This window comes from Neophocaena asiaeorientalis, unplaced genomic scaffold (genome assembly GCF_003031525.2).
Source record: "Neophocaena asiaeorientalis asiaeorientalis breed wild unplaced genomic scaffold, Neophocaena_asiaeorientalis_V1.1 scaffold82, whole genome shotgun sequence".
Lineage (NCBI taxonomy): Eukaryota > Metazoa > Chordata > Mammalia > Artiodactyla > Phocoenidae > Neophocaena > Neophocaena asiaeorientalis.
This window is the reverse complement of record NW_020173068.1, coordinates 6,891,694-6,908,419: the sequence shown is the minus strand read 5'-3', so window position 1 is coordinate 6,908,419 and position 16,726 is coordinate 6,891,694. Positions and strand designations below refer to the sequence as shown.

General features: G+C 44.0%; 1 protein-coding gene across 1 annotated transcript in view; it reads left to right on the top strand.

Moving 5' to 3' along the window:
- Positions 1 to 16,247, top strand: part of EDEM2 (ER degradation enhancing alpha-mannosidase like protein 2) — a 44,063-nt gene extending 27,816 nt beyond the window's left edge. Inside the window, exons 9-14 of the mRNA XM_024742892.1 lie at positions 528 to 739; positions 2,899 to 3,040; positions 4,645 to 4,769; positions 10,458 to 10,602; positions 13,389 to 13,510; positions 15,670 to 16,247. Of these exons, the coding sequence (XP_024598660.1) occupies positions 528 to 739; positions 2,899 to 3,040; positions 4,645 to 4,769; positions 10,458 to 10,602; positions 13,389 to 13,510; positions 15,670 to 16,170 (1,247 nt within the window). The 3' untranslated portion in view covers positions 16,171 to 16,247. The remainder of the gene's footprint in view (positions 1 to 527; positions 740 to 2,898; positions 3,041 to 4,644; positions 4,770 to 10,457; positions 10,603 to 13,388; positions 13,511 to 15,669) is intronic.
- Positions 16,248 to 16,726: the final 479 nt, after the last annotated feature.

Sequence of the window (16,726 nt, the reverse complement as noted above, 5' to 3'; positions counted from 1 at the left end):
TAGCCCCTGAAACTCTTTATTTAGAGCAGGGATCTTAAACTGGCTGCTCTGGGACTGTTTACAGCCTTCAGATGTGTTTCATTTGGTCAGAATGGTGTTTTAAGAAGTAGATGAATGGCTTTTTCATTGTGCAACCAGCTCCCCCACTGCCTGTGGCTTAAGCCCTGCCTGCTTCACACTAAGTTACTTGCCTGGCCTCTGAGGCATAATATAAAATAAGTAAAAGTAGAGCTGCTCTAGCTAAAGTGAGCATGTGTGGAGTGTGATACCCCAGAGCACAGCCTGCTGCTTCCCTGCTCACCACAGGCAAGAGCCCAAGGCATGAGGAGCAGTGTTTGACAGCATCTGGGTTAGGTGGCCACTGAGGGCCCTCCAGTTGTGACATTTATCCTTCTCTGGCTCAGTCTCTAGCAGATCACCCAGGAGACAAAAGGGAAGTGCTGGCCAAGGCCTCAGGCTTTGGTCCTGTGTCCACCCATGCCCACCTCCCCGCTCCTATCTGGGGTCTTAATTTTGCGATTGTTCAGCCTTTCAGACCCCCACTGGCATGCCGTATGGAACGGTGAACCTGCTTCATGGCGTGAACCCAGGAGAGACTCCTGTCACCTGCACAGCAGGGATTGGGACCTTCATCGTGGAATTTGCCACCCTGAGCAGCCTCACCGGTGACCCTGTGTTCGAAGACGTGGCCAGAGTGGCCCTGATGCGCCTCTGGGAGAGCCGGTCAGATATTGGGCTGGTAGGTCCGCTGCCACTCTTCCTGTCTAGCTCAAGTTGGCCACCTTGGCCCCTGCTTATGAGGCTCAGGGCTCTGAGCAACAAGTTGCGGTCCAGCTGAAGGAAACTAAGGGTGATCTCAGGAGTGATCCAAGGCTTAGGCTCACAACACCAAAAGTAGACCAAGCCTCCAGTTCATGCTTTGGCACAGAGGGGAGGAGAGCATGAGAGCACATCCTCTGGCAGGAAAAGGGGCCGTGATAAGCTCTGGCTCCTTGAGCTTCTCTGATCTAGGGAGTGGGTCATATGCTTCATGCCCCTGACTCACTCGGTGACCTTAGATCGTCAGCCTGTCTGGCCCTCATTTTTACATATTTTTGTTTGTAAAACTGTGTTTCTTAGAACCAAAAGATTTGAGAGATGTTGAATGGCTGTTCCATGAGGAAATGATTACTGGTCAATTAAATTTGGGCAACACTATAAATAGTATCTTTTTTTTGGAGAGTCATAATGAACACGAGCAGGTTAAAGGTTATGAAATCCTATGATAAATTCACCTATTTAACTTTGCTTAACTCAACGTTTCACAAACTTATTTGACCCCAGAGCTTTTCTTCCCCTACAAACCTACTCACATATGGAAATTTAAGGTCGGTTTCGGCTCCTAAACTAGATGATCCAGTGAAACTAACAGTAATTGAGCCAAAGCTGTCCAGGAAATAACACTAGATTTAGTCAGAACTGAGACTGAGCCCCAGCCTTACTATGTTGAAACTGTGACCCTGGGCAAGTCACTCAACCTTTCTGATCCACAGTTACTTCAGCAATAATACTGATGGATTAATACCTCCTTGCTGAGTCATTATGACTTATGAAGACTGTGTTGTCCAAAAGTGATTCAGGTGGAGGCACGTTTTATGCAAAGTCTGGTTCTAAGTCAGCTTGAAAAGTGAAACTTGTGTGAGGACTCCTTGACAGTCCCTTAAGAAGGTGCCACTCTGGAGACCTAGAGTAACTCCCTTAGTGTCCAACACAGGCAGTTTTTTCTCCAGCTCGGGAGCCATAGTGACTCCATGACCACCCTGCCCACATCCTCTCAGCCCTTTATCATTTCCGTGCACACTGGCCTGTCTTCCAGTTGCCGTCACCCATGTCTCTTTGGCTACGGGCCTTTTCTGGTGCCTGGATCCTGCTCTGCTTGCACTTGGCTGGAAACGCCAGGTCTTAAATGCTACCCCAGAGCAGTTCTCAATCAGTGGCTGATACTGATGGGAGTTTATGGACAATCACCCTTGTTCCCCGGCCCTTGGGTGGGACCATGCTGAGGCTCGTGCTCTACACTGACTCCCAGAGCTGCCCGGTGGGATGGAGCTCCATTTCCCATGGTGGTAACTTGCCTGACAGCACACCCTTTAGGGCTGCCTCCCTGCCCTGCCTCACTTTTCCCCTCCTCTTCGAGTTTCCAGGGACTCACCGTCCAAATCAACTACTTCCTGGCTTCCTTGCTGGGGCTCTGCCCAAACTAACACAGGACAATTAGCTGTTTCTTTGAATGAGTACCAAGTGAAGTTATCAGCTTCCATCGGGGTCTAAGTTATATGGACAACATATCTCTTCATTTAAATCTTTAAAATTTATTTTTAAATGGTTCACAAGTCAAAGGATACAAAAAAGTACGCAGTGACATCTGTGACGCGTCCTCCAGCCACCCAGTTCCTCTCCTTACAAGCAACTACTCTATCAGTTTCTTGGATGTCCTTCCCAAGTTGATTTATGGAAATATGGAAAGTATATCTTATGTCTTTAGACACTGGAATCGCATGCAGATTCTCAGGCTGAGAAGTCTGAGACAGATTGTGGGAACAGCACGTTCTCATCTCCCAGCTCACGCTCACTCTAGACAGGGCATGAACACTCCAAGTCATTGTTCTTTTTTCAGTTTTTGACCAGTGTGTATAATTAAGTCCTCCTAAATGTGCATGAGATGTGTCTCCACTGTACATATATGCAAGAGAGCTGGCCATGATCCAGCCTTGCCCCCCAACCCTGTACCCCGATAGCCTGCATGTCTCCCAAGAAGCACTGGGGTGCCTGCCTTGTATCTCACGGGACAGTCAGGGGTGTGGGGACATCCTTGTTTGGTCTTGGGCCCTCCTTTGACACCAAATGTCTCTCTCCTAGGTCGGCAACCACATCGATGTGCTCACTGGCAAGTGGGTGGCCCAGGACGCGGGCATTGGGGCTGGCGTGGACTCCTACTTTGAGTACCTGGTAAAAGGAGCCATCCTGCTTCAGGATAAGAAGCTCATGGCCATGTTCCTAGGTAAAAAGGGCAGGGTAAGGGGGCTTTTCCCCATGGTTTTCCCTATTGACATGTAGTTTATTTATAAACTTTCAGTTGCTCCCAAGTGCCTACAGAATCAGCTCTGCATTCAAAACCACCATGGACTTACACTGCCTACTTGAGGCCCACTACACCTTTTCATGCCTTCCTGCAAGAGCCAACTGAACCATGCTGGCTTCTCTATATGCAGCCCTGGATTTTTTTTTTTCCTGGCCATTGCACATGGTGTTTCCTTTGCCTAAAATACCTTTTTTCCTGCCTTTATGTGTCCAAATTCTGTCCACCCGTTAAGGCCCAGCTTAAATGTCACTTTGCCCAGAAAATAACTTGATTCTTCCTCAGAATTTAGGGCCTTCAGAATCTTTTTTTTTTTTCTAATATATAAATTTATTTATTTATTTTGGCCACGTTGGGTTTTCGTTGCTGCGCGCGGGCTTTCTCTAGTTGTGACGAGCCGGGGCTACTGTTCGTTGCAGTGCACGGGCTTCTCATTGCAGTGGCTTCTCTTGTTGCGGAGCACGGGCTCTAGCACGCGTGCTTCAGTAGTTGTGGCACGTGGGCTCAGTAGTTGTGGTGCATGAGCTTAGTTGCTCCGCGGCATGTGGGATCTTCCCAGATCAGAGCTCGAACCTGTGTCCCCTGCATTGGCAGGCGGATTCTTGCCACTGCGCCACCAGGGAAGCCCGGCATCATTTTTGCAGTCAGCTATCATCACAGTTATACCTCTTCTAACTGAGTGCAGCATCCAGGCCTTATTCATCTGTACTCCCCACAGTGCTTTGCAGGAGGTAGCTGTAGATTAATGCCTGTTGAATAAAAGCAGTTTACCCTTCAGGCCCTTAGACACTAGTAGTAATGATATTGAGGAATTGTTGGGCACCTAATAATAATTATAGCTACCATTCATTTATTCAGCAAATATTTACTGAGTACCATTGATGTGTTAAGTTTTGTGCCAAGCACTGAACATGAACTATTTCATTTCATCCGTACAGCACTGTTTGAGATTGTCTTATTTATTTGCATGTTTTTGGTACTTTGTTCATTCAGATAATGCTTATTGTGCATATTTATTATGTACTATCTTCATGTTGGGGATTCTGCAATCAACAAAACAAAGTCCTAGCTCTCATAGATTTACAGTCTAGGGGGAGTTATAAGTTCAAGTTCCCACTAGAATGCCAGCTCCCTGAGGGCTGGACTTTGTCTTATTTGCCACCCCCCAGGTGCCTGGCACCTGTTAGGCACTCAGTGAATATTGTTGAGTGAATAAATGACTGCACAGTCCCATGAGGTATATAATATTACTCTCCTCACTTTACAGATAATAAGACTGAGGCTTAAGAGGGAAAAACTTGCCCGAGGTCACAGCTAACAAGTGGTAAAGCTGGAGCTGGAATTTGAGCCTGGAAGTTTGCTTCCAGAACCCATGCTTCTTCCTCTGTGCCTCCTTGCGTCCTAGTCTGCTTTGAGGCTGGGCCACCCTAGGGTCTTGCAAATGTTTAAGTCCATCCTTCTGTTGCCAAAGCCTGCTTTTTGTGTCCCTCATCACTGATGTGTCCATCATCTTATCTCCTCTGCAGAATATAACAAAGCCATTCGGAATTACACCCGCTTCGATGACTGGTACCTGTGGGTGCAGATGTACAAGGGGACTGTGTCCATGCCAGTCTTCCAGTCTCTGGAGGCCTACTGGCCTGGTCTTCAGGTAGGAACGATCAGAGAGGGTGGTCCTTTTTCTATGGAACCGGCAAAGCAAGCTCATTCTAATGTATGAGTCAAAAAAGTGCTTGAGCACTTTTTTTTTGGAGGGGTGGATTGGGGATGGGAGAGGGGCTTAGAGTGAGACAGATTTAAAGTTCTGCCAAACTGAATTTTCCAAGGGGAGCTTTAAGGTGTCAGGAACTGAACTTCCAGCTTGCTGTGGAATGTTGTACCTCTTAAAGTAGACAGGGTGGTAATAGCCATTGGCAATGACCATTTCTCCACTGGACATTTCTGTCACGTATCCTCATTCTTGACAGCGGGCCTAGGAAAGGGTGTGACAGCAGCTGGGACCGCTCTGTCTGCCATCATTATGTGTGTCCATTACATGGTCTGATAGAGTTGCAGCTGGAAGGGATCTTAGAGCCCATCTAATCCAGCCCCTATGTGTCCCAAAATATTTTTAATATTTTTATAAACAACTTCTTTTTAATCTTAAGAAATTAAGAAAAGGTAGTAACATGTAGATCGGCCATGGCTCACAGGCCCAGCCGCTCTGCGGCATGTGGGATCCTCCTGGACTGGGGCACGAACCCAGGTCCCCTGCATCGGCAGGCGGACTCTCAACCACTGCGCCACCAGGGAAGCCTGGTGGTAAATTTTTAAAGCACAACAAGGAATACAATGATAAGTCTCAAGCCCCCACACTCAGATTCTCTCCCCAATCCAGCCCTTGTTGTCAGTTTTCTGTACCTCTTTCCAGAAATCCATATACATAGATATATGCATATTTATAGCACCCTTTTTTCTTTACATAAATAGGAATATTTTTATTCTTTTTCACTGAATGTATCTTGGAGATCATTCTTTATTGATACATAAAGATCAATTTTACTTTTTTAAACAGTTGCATATATTCCATTGAATAGATATATTGTCATTTATTTAACTTGTTCCCCATTATATACTTTTAGCCAACCCTCTCATTTTATAGATGGGGAAAGAAGCTCAGAGAGAACTTGTTGATAACATTAAATATTGGTTCAACTCTTCTAAGATCTTCAAATTTAGCTGAGTGTCCCCTAAAAGAATTTTGAAAAATTATAGAGCCCCATGCATGTTTTTAATCTTATGAGTTTAAATAGTTGCATACCATTCCTTTTTCTCCTCCAACTCATATTTCCATTCTACCACTCCAACAGGATTTTATCCTAATTATTATATTTTATGCTGAAAGCATTTTATTGTTCACCCTATCATATGTCTCTGTGACAAAATTTGTTCATACATAGAAATTTAAAATGTTTTTAAATTTCCTGTGATCATAAGCTCTGAGTATTAAATTTGTTTTCTTCTGGATTTAGTTATCATTAGTATGTAACTGATTAAAACAACATTTATAGCTTACAATTTTGGATGATTATAAACCTGAAAGTAATTTATTGGAAGTGCATTTCTTAATGAGATTTTTGGGGCTTTTTAAAGTTTTTAAGTAGTTCATGTATTTGTGCATGAATAATACATATTGCTAAAACAGAGCACTGTTAAGCATCAGTTTTATTCCTGCTTTTCATTTTGTTAGATGTAAGTGCCGCGGAGCCTATGCACATAAATAAGTAGATGGAGATGGAAGGAGTTTGATATTATAATATCATTCAGTTCTTTGAAATCATTGAGTTAATAGATTGAACCATATAAAATTGCCAGCATCAACCATTTTTGACCTGCAAATGTGGCAGTATTTTATGGTTCACTCTTTATATGGTTAAAAAAAATCACAAATGATCTGTCATCAAAAATTATTTTTAATGATGTCTCTGCTGACAACTTGACCAGTTCCTCTTTCAGTTTTTTGAAGGCAAAGAATTGAAAGCCATCTGATTTGCAGAAGGATTTGTTACCCAGTGGTTAGAGCCATTCATTTTTCTCAACACCTACACTAATATTTTAAATTTAACCTAGTTCAGTGCTCAGGACATTTTTATATCCAAGGACAATGTTCCGCAGTAAGGCTGGAGATTGTTGGTGGGTACACCTTGCTTTTATAAGATGGTAGGACAGTTGTGGAAGAGATAGAATGGGTAGCCTGCCTTTGTGTTGTAAGCATCTTTTCAGGCAGATCCATTTTAGGGAAATTAAGGGTCAGGAAATCTATTTCCTTAAAACTATTTGTGACTACATTCCTCTTGGAAAACCTGCTTGTACTACCCAGCCATACAACTAATCACACCCTTTTGACTTTGCATGATTCTATTTCTATGCATGTTCCTCAAGAAAATAATTGACCAGGGAAAGATGCAACCTGTACATGGATATTCCCAGCAGCAAAGTTCATGACAAAGAAAAACTTAGAAATGGTCCAAATGCCCAGTAATGGAAGAAAAAATAAATGATTGTATTTTTTTCTTTTTTTTAATTGTGGTAAAATACACATAACATAAAATTTACCGTGTTAACCATTTTGAGTGTACAGTTCAGTGGTATTTATGTTCATGTTGTGCAGCCATCGCCACAATCCATCCCCATAACTCTCTTCACCTTGTAAGACTGAAATTCTATACCTTTGAAACAATAACTCCCCATTCTGTCCTCTCCTAGCCCCTGACAACCATCATTATTATTTTGTTTAACATCTTTATTGGAGTATAATTGCTTTACAATGGTGTGTTAGTTTCTGCTTTATAACAAAGTGAATCAGTTATACATATACATATATCCCCATATCCCCTCCCTCTTGCGTCTGCCTCCCACCCTCCCTATCCCACCCCTCTAGGTGGTCACAAACCACTGAGCTGATCTCCCTGTGCTATGCGGCTGCTTCCCACTAGCTATCTATTTTACGTTTGGTAGTGTATGTATGTCCATGCCACTCTCTCACTTCGTCCCAGCTTACCCTTCCCCCTCCCCGTATCCTCAGGTCCATTCTCTACGTCTGCGTCTTTATTCCTGACCTGCCCCTGGGTTCTTCAGAACCTTTTCTTTAGATTCCACATATATGTGTTAGCATATGGTATTTGTTTTTCTCTTTCTCTTTCTCGCTCTGTATGACAGTCTCTAGGTCCATCCACCTCACTACACATAACTCAATTTCGTTTCTTTTTATGGCTGAGTAATATTCCATTGTATATATGTGCCACATCTTCTTTATCCATTCGTCTGTGGATGGACACTTAGGTTGCTTCCATGTCCTGGCTATTGTAAATAGTGCTGCAGTGAACATTGTGGTACATGACTCATTTTGCATTATGGTTTTCTCAGGGTATGTGCCCAGCAGTGGGATTGCTGGGTCATGCCACCATTATGTTTTGTGTCTTTATGATTTTGACTACTCCAGGTATCTCATATCAGTGGAATCATACAGTATTTGTTTTCTTGTGGCTGGCTTATTTCATTTAGCATAATGGCTTATTTCATTTAGCATAATGTCCCTCAAGTTTCATGCTTATAGCATGTGTCAGAATTTCCTTCTTTTTTAAGGTTGAATTATATTCCTTTGTATGTATATACCACACTTTGCCGTCTTTGTATAGGATTTGTGTGCTTTGTGTGTGGCACTTTTCCTGCTTTAAGAATGGGTCCTGGGGTTATTTCTCTATGAGGTTATAATAACACTAATAGCTAACATTTAGCTGACAGTCTGTCTGGCACATAGAGGTGATAAATATTTATGAAAGAATGATTTATGTGCTGGGCATTTTACACAGAATAATCACAACACACCGAGGTAAACGATGTTTCATAGATGAAGAAAGGAGGCTTATAGACATTAAATTTGTTCATTTACTCAACAAATATTTGAGTGCCTGCTGTATTCCAGGCCCTGTCCTCGTGAAGTTTATAGAGGATGAGACACAAAGAAAAACTTAGACAAATTCATAAAATAATAAGTTGCAATGAAGGAAACAAATTAGAGGCTAAAAGAGAAAATATTGGATGGGGACTTACTTTAGATAAGAAGGCCTCTCAGAAATGGTGATGCTTAAGCTGATATGTGAAGAACTGGGGTGGGGGATGATGTTCCAGGCAGAGGAAACATGATGTGTGAAGGTCCCGAGGCAGGAAAGAGTTGGGTGTTTATCAGAGACAAAAGCAGCATGGCCACAGTCCAGGGAAGGGAAAGATCGGTCAATGGAAAGTCAGCAGTGGCCAGATTGCTCAGGGCCTTGAGGGCCATGGTGAGGTGTCTTGACCTTAAGCTGAGCCTGTGGAAAGCCACTGAGTAAGACAGTTACTCTGGCTGCCTTGGGAAGAGTGGACTGGAGAAGACAAGTGGTAGGACCGGTGAGGAGGCCTTTGAGGTCATCCCAGTGTAAGATGCAGGTGAACAGGTGGTGGCTCTGGAGATAAAGAGAAAACGCTTGATGTTTTAGAGAGAGAGAATTGATAGGAGTTGCTGATGGAATGGATGTGGGAGTGGGGGAAGAGGGAGTAGTCAAGGATGGCCAGCAGGTATCTGGCCAGAGTGGAATCAGTGGAAGGTGGTGCCATTTACTGAAAAGGGAGAGAGGTGAGAGGAGGGAGGCAGCTTTGCGGGAGAGTGAAGGGACCGATAGTTTTGTTTGGAAACTGTCAAGTTTGTTCTATCCTTGAGACATCCAGTGGAGATGTCAAGAAGGTCAGCTGTTTCCCTGTGAGGTTACACTAATATGAATAGCTACATAGAGGCACCTGGTAAAATTACAAGTGCATATATTCTCAGATTCAGCAATCCCAACTCTGGAAATGTGTCTTACAGACATGCTTCACATATGTTTGAGGTGACATATGTATGGGGTTATTTATTGCAGCATTGATTATTGTAGCAAATAGCAAAAGATTGGAACCAAGCCAACTAGCTCTCAATAGGGAACTAATTAAATTGTGGTCCAAGCAATGGAATACTATGCAACTGTATAAATAGGCGGAGGGAGTGCTTTATGTACTTACATGGAAAAATTGAGATGTATTGTTAAATGAATAAAGGAAGCTACAGAAAAGTATATTTAATAAGCCGTATTTAACGTGGGGGAAATAATACATACTCATACATCTTTGCTTATGTTTACAAACTAATGCAAAATGGTTATTTGCTGCGCGGTAGGGTGTGAGTGAGATTAAGTACAATCAATCTTTTTCTTATTCTTAGAATTTTGAATCAGATGGCTGACTTACCTACTTAAAAGCAGTTAGTAGCCAGTATTGACTGAGCACGTACTGGTAGGCAGGGACATTGTATACAGCCTCTGTCCCTCACAACAATGTAAAATATACGTTGTATTTTGCATGTTAGAGACGAGGCTCAGAGAAGTCAAGTGTCTGGTTTGAGGCAGCACACTGAGTACATGGCCGACTCTGGGTTTGATCACAGGTCTTTTTGGCCCCAAAGCCTTTGCTTCCTCTTTTCCCTGAGGTTGTGTGTGGGGTTTTTGTTTTTGTTTTGTTTTTTTATTTGGTGTACGCAGGCCTCTCACTGTTGTGGCCTCTCCTGTTGCGGAGCACAGGTTCCTGACGCGCAGGCTCAGCGGCCATGGCTCACGGGCCCAGCTGCTCCGTGGCATGTGGGATCTTTCCGGACCGGGGCACGAACCCGCGTCCCCTGCATCGGCAGGCGGACTCTCAACCACTGCGCCACCAGGGAAGCCCGTGTGTGGGGTTTTGTATGTGGGTTTCCTGCCTGGTGGCTGCTTGCCTGACAACCACTTCTCTCCTACAGACCCTCATTGGGGACATTGACAATGCCATGAGGACCTTCCTCAACTACTACACCGTCTGGAAGCAGTTTGGGGGGCTCCCGGAATTCTACAACATTCCTCAGGGATATACAGTGGAGAAGCGAGAGGGTTACCCGCTTCGACCGGGTAAGCAGCATCTCTGGCCTACTGCCAGCCCACAGGCTCTGATTCTCAGAACCCCAACCCCTCGCATTTCTATGAGGCTCCATGCCTCACAAGTGCTCACAGCTCCGTTTTTTTCCCATCTGCTTCTTCCAGTGGCTCTGGATGGTTTTCCTTCTAGGAATTATTTATCCCCCTTATTTTCAGAGAAGGAGACGGAAGCCTGGTGGGTTGAAATGGCTTGCCCAAGGCTGTTACGTATAGGAGCTAGGACTGGAACCCAGGTCTCCTAATTACATCTTATGCTCTTTCAAACCCAGACAAGCAAGTGAGATGGAAAAAGCCAGGCTGACGCCTTTTGAGTTCTTGCCATTGGGATTTCAGATGTGGAGGCACACTTCGTTAAGTCAGTGGGTCAGGTCAGATAAATTGTGCATCTATGGAACGTTAGAACTTTGGAATGGACTTTAGGAGTGAATCATCTCTTCTCGTCCACCTCCCCACTTGCAGGTCAGCAGTCAAGATGTAGAGAAGAAAGGGGCAACACGCTTGAGAACTCTTCTAAGTTCCTTTCCAGCTCCGATCTTATGACTCACTGAAGGAAAGTTAAACATTGTGAGGAGAGGAAGGGAAAGGGGGACAGAGGAAGGAAGCTGAGTCAGCACACAGTCATCTCCCCTCCCCCCCAAAATAGGTTACATTCCCATTGTTTTAGACTCTTCCTACCTGAATGCCTTTTAGCTGTGGGATGGGCCTTCTAATGGGTTCTGCTCATCCTGCCATCCTCGGCTCCACTTCCTTCCTCCTCTAACCCTGTAGTCCCCTAAGTGATTGCTGTAGGAGTCTTGGAGGGGGACCAGAAGCAGGAGTAAAGCAGCAACTGGAAGCAGCAAATTAGTCACTTTTGACTCCTTAGAGGCTGCTGTTTTTAGTATTTCTCATGCATTTATTCTCATGGCATTTTTTTTTTTTTTAAAGAGAAAATACTCAGATGGTATTGGATCCCATGTTACCAATAGATAAAATGAAGACAGAGATTGGGACTAAATGTAAGACTTAGACATGTGCATTCTCAAGGTTAGAGGGAACCTGAGAGGTCTTCTAATCGAAATCCCCCTGCAATAGCCCTGTCAAGTGGTTATCTCATCTTTGTTTGATTACCACCAGTGACAGGGGGCTCACTACTTAAGGAGGCAACATGTTTTGTTTGCAGGAATGCTCAGTGGAAAGTAAGGTACCACAGCCAGGAATCCAGAAATGTCTTAGACCAGTCACCCTTCCTATCCCAAAACAATAGCAAATGGAAGATAAGCTACTATTCTATGATTAGATTGGCTAGTCCCTGACGCTCTGGTGCATGTATCCGATCAGCAGTGCTGGAGCACAGAACCTAGCCTAAAAGCCTCTGAAGGGCTTAACCTCCACCTAAGTCCAAATCTAAACCTTGGGCTGTCACCCTCTTCTAGAGAGTTGGCTAGATATACAGGAAATTAAAGCATTTACTAGCATACACAGGCCCATGTGTGAGGAAGAGAAAACAAGAAACAAGATACTTGGCCCTGGGCACTGAGTCAGCCAGCTGTGAGAAGCATAAGGAGAGGCTTCCCATGAGGACACCATCTTTTCTGTCTTTGAACATACACAGTGTGTTCATCTACCAGTAAATGTGCCCCAATCCTTGCTTAGAATATGAGTGATTAGATTAGCCAGTGTCTAGAGGCCTGAGGGGTAAACAGAGAGAGAAGTAGGAGAGAACTGGAGAGATAGGCAGCGATCTTTTCTCCAAAAATAAGTAATGGAGTTTGCAGTAAAAAATCAAAAGGGGGAAAAGTACTGATCAAGGGCTAGGAGGAAACAGGATGTAGAACATCAGGAGGAGACGTTGGTATAGGGAGAGGAGAGGTGTTCTTTCCTCTCTGAGAAAAAAGAGGTGAAGAAGTAGGAAAGTCTGTTGAACTGTAGCTTTTGCCTACTGGGCCCACCCTAGAAATCAAATCTTTTCCATAACAGCTCTCTAGATATCTGAAAGCAACAAACACATTTTGCTAAGTTTTCTTTTCTCTGGAATAAATATTCCCATCTGGTCCAATTCCTGTTGGCTAGTTGGCGAATATTCATCTTATGATGGGGCCCATGTGTGAACGTCAAATTCCAGTTGTGGTGTAGAACAGGGCCAGACTGTTGCCTTGTTCTGGGCACAGAGAACTGATGGCTGCATCTTTGTTAGATTGAAGGTTGATTCTTGAGTATCTTAACCTTTATCTTTTGGCCTATCCCATCTTGGAAAGGGCCTTGTAATGACAGGCTCATACTCTTTTAAGTTTTAGGATTAGGTTAGGCTGTAAGTGACAGATACAAAGTAGTAGCTTAGATAATATAGAAATTTATTTCTCTGGCCTTACATGACTCTCTTTGGTGGCAGGGACCTTAATCCCACACCTGCCTGCTGGGAATAGTTGTTAGTCTAGGCGTCCATGTACTTGGATAAAGTTAGCTCTTCTGTTACTAAGGAAGAAGGAGGGAACAGATATTGGGAGATAGGCAGCCGCCTCTGCCACCTTCCCTATCCCAGAACCTGGCTGCCTGTCTCTCCCTTGGGATGGGATTCCATGGTCCACTAAGTCCACTAAGCTTCATACTGGGTATATTGGCTCTGAAGATTCAGTATTGAGTGAGTTGTCCCATGTTCCCCCTAGTTGGGACCCTGTGGACATGGTGTGGAGAGAAGGAATCTCTCACTGGCCCAGGCAGTCCCCAAGCCTTCTCTGCCCAGCCACTGGGTGAAGGAAGGTCTACTTTGAACTTTGCAGAACTCATTGAGAGCGCCATGTACCTCTACCGTGCCACGGGGGACCCCACCCTCTTAGAACTCGGAAGAGATGCTGTGGAATCCATCGAAAAAATCAGCAAGGTGGAATGTGGATTTGCCACAGTAAGTGTTTCCATGGGCCCAAGAATTGGGAAATGTCTCCCCCTGCTGCTAAAGAGCCTCTGGAATATTAGCACTGGAAGGAACCTTAGAGATATAAGCAATGCCTTTATTTTATAGATAGGGAGACTGAGGAGCAGAAGCTGAGAGCCTTGCTAACGGTCACAGAGCTAGTAGAGGTGGAGCTAGGATTAGTTCCCAGGGATCTTGACTCCATGCCCTTGGCATTCTCCCTGCTTCATAGATCCTTTAGCTGTCAGAATAGGCTACTTGGCCAGGGTGAGTATTGTGAAACATTTTGCGAAAAGGCTTGTAAAATGGATTCTAGAAGGGAATTACAGAGTCCCATAGCCTTATTTGCAAACCCAGGGATCCTTAATGGAACAGCTGTACTGGTCTCACAGATATTTACTGAGCGTCTTTCACGGGCCAGGCGCTGTGCTAGGCTGAGGGTTATAGCAATGAAGAAAGACCAAGCCCCTGAGCTGACATTTTAGTAGAAAAAACAAAGAATGTGTATCTGGAAGACAGAAAGAAGGCCAGTGTGGCTGGAGGGCGTGAACAAGGAGGAAAGTGGGAGGAGATAACAGCCCCAGAAGTAGGCAGGGGCTAGATTGTGCAGGGCTTTGTATAAGTCGTGGGGAAGAGTTTGGCTTTTGTTCTGCTTGGAATGATAAGCCTTGGGAGCATTTACAGCAGAGCAGTGACATGCTCTGATTTGTATTTTAGATAGATCACTCTGGCTGCTCTGTGGAGAATGGACTGGAAGGGTTAAGGATGAGAGCCATGTCACATCCTGAGAGGACCCAGGCAGGCAAGACAGAAATAAACAGTGGTTACAGACATGTAAAAACCAAATGTGTAAGCAAATAGCCTGGAAGCCTATTTGCCAAAAAGCCTGCAGAGGTTTTTTTTAGGGTAAGGAATTAAAAACAAACAAAAACCTTCTTTTTCAAAAAGTTGTAATGTGATTATATTCTATAAGTAAAACATAGATACACGTTTTTAAAGAAAAGACCTATATGTGTAGGAGAAATATAAAGCAATGATATGTTTTAGTTTCTAATATGTTGTATTTTATGAAAAGCCCAAGTGGATGAGCCCGTTGGGCCCTTAGGAACTCTTGACTTATTTCCATGAAAATGAAGTCTTTTGGAGCCCTTCCAAGGCAAATGATGGGAACAGGCAACTGACTCCTTGGCCTTTGGCAAAGAGGGCAAGAGAATAATAATTCTTGTCACATCAAGTCCATGTTTTAGTCACATTTTTTTGGTGTAAAATAGATGTCTACTGAGAATTAGTTTGGTTTAAGAAAATGTATTGCTAATTCTGAGAAGCTAAAATAAATATCTGTAGCAAGTAAACTTACTCATCCCTGACTGTAAACTCAGTATGAATTTCTCTTCATAAAGACTCCTAACTAGTTGTTTACAAGAGCAAAAAACTTGGTAACCTCCTTAATGTCTGTCAAGGGAGGATTAGCTAAGTAAATGATGCTACATTTTTACATCATTAAAAAGGGAATGATTAGATCAATGTTTAGAGTCACAAAAGGGTAAGATAAAGGGGTTAGGAGATAGTTGTATCATGTAGGGGGGCCAGGGAAGACCATTCTGATGAGGTAGCATTTGAGCAGAGACCTGAAGGAAGTGAAAGAGTGGGAGGGCGTCTGAAGGAGGAGTGCTCCAGGTTGCAAGGACACCAATGAAAAGAACTGGGCTGGGCATGTGTTTGTTCACAGAACAGAAAGGCCATGTGGCTGGACCTGCGAGAACCAGGGAGAGAGCAGGAAGAGATGAGGTCAGGGAGGGAGCAGAAGCCAGATCACCAAGGACCTGTTAGGCCACGATAAGGACTTTGATTTTAGTCTGTGGGCAATGGGATGTCAACAGAGGGTTTTCCGTGAAGGAGTGACAGGTAAGATTTATGATATAAATATACTTTAGGGTAAGGATGGAAGCAGGAAGCCCAGTTGAAAATTGTGATAACCTGGGTGAGAGATGATGATGGCTGGGAAAAGGGCAAAGTTCTGGAAAGTTAAGTGATTTGCCCAAAGACCTGCAGTCACCTAGTGGCAGAGCGGGAATGCCTGACAGGGTCCCCTGACCCTTTCTGCTGTACTTTGATGCTGGTCTGACTTGCTTCCCTCCCCCACGTGGCAGATCAAAGATCTGCGAGACCACAAGCTTGACAACCGCATGGAGTCTTTCTTCCTGGCCGAGACCGTGAAATACCTCTACCTGCTGTTTGACCCGACCAACTTCATCCACAACAATGGCTCCACCTTCGATGCGGTGATAACCCCCTACGGGGAGTGCATCCTGGGGGCCGGGGGTTACATCTTCAACACTGAAGCACACCCCATTGACCCCGCCGCCCTGCACTGTTGCCGGAGGCTGAAGGAAGAGCAGTGGGAAGTAGAAGATCTGATGAGGGAATTCTACTCTCTCAAACGGAATAGGTCGAGATTTCAGAAAAAAACTATGAGCTCAGGGCCATGGGAACCCCCAACAGGGCCAGGGACATTGTCCTCCCCTGAAAACTATGACCGGGCAAGGGAGAAGAAGCCCACCAAGCAGAAAATCTCACTTCTCAGCTGCCCTAGTCAGCCCTTTACCTCAAAGTTGGCATTACTGGGACAGGTTTTCCTAGATTCCTCATAACCACTGGATGATACTTTGTTTTTGAAACTAAACTATAACAATAAATCTGCTTTTGATGATCATGGTTTTCTATTTTACATATTGGATCATTTCATGAGATTTCATTCAAAGAAAGGGTTCATGGCTAAAAACAATTGCGAATCTAGTTTGTTTTTCTCATACAGTTGGAGAAACAGCTAAACATAAAAGACTCCAGGGGTTGATAATTGAATCTCCCTTCCTTTCAAAGTTCCCATTTTTTGGAGGGTGTTATAAATGTATTTGTTAGTTCTTTTCTGGGGGGGAGGGATTTTCAGTTTTTACTTTTCATTTGAAGTATAGTTGACTTACAAAATTACATAAGTTCCAGGTGTACAACATAGTGATTAGATATTTTTATACATTACAAAATGATCACTACGATAAGTCTAGCTACCATCTGTCACCATACAAAGTTATTACTGACTATATTCCCTGTGCCGTACATTACATCCCTGTGACTTATTTATTTTATAACTGGAATTTTGAACCTCTTAATCTCCCTCACGTATTTCATTCTTCCCCCCACCCCCCCACC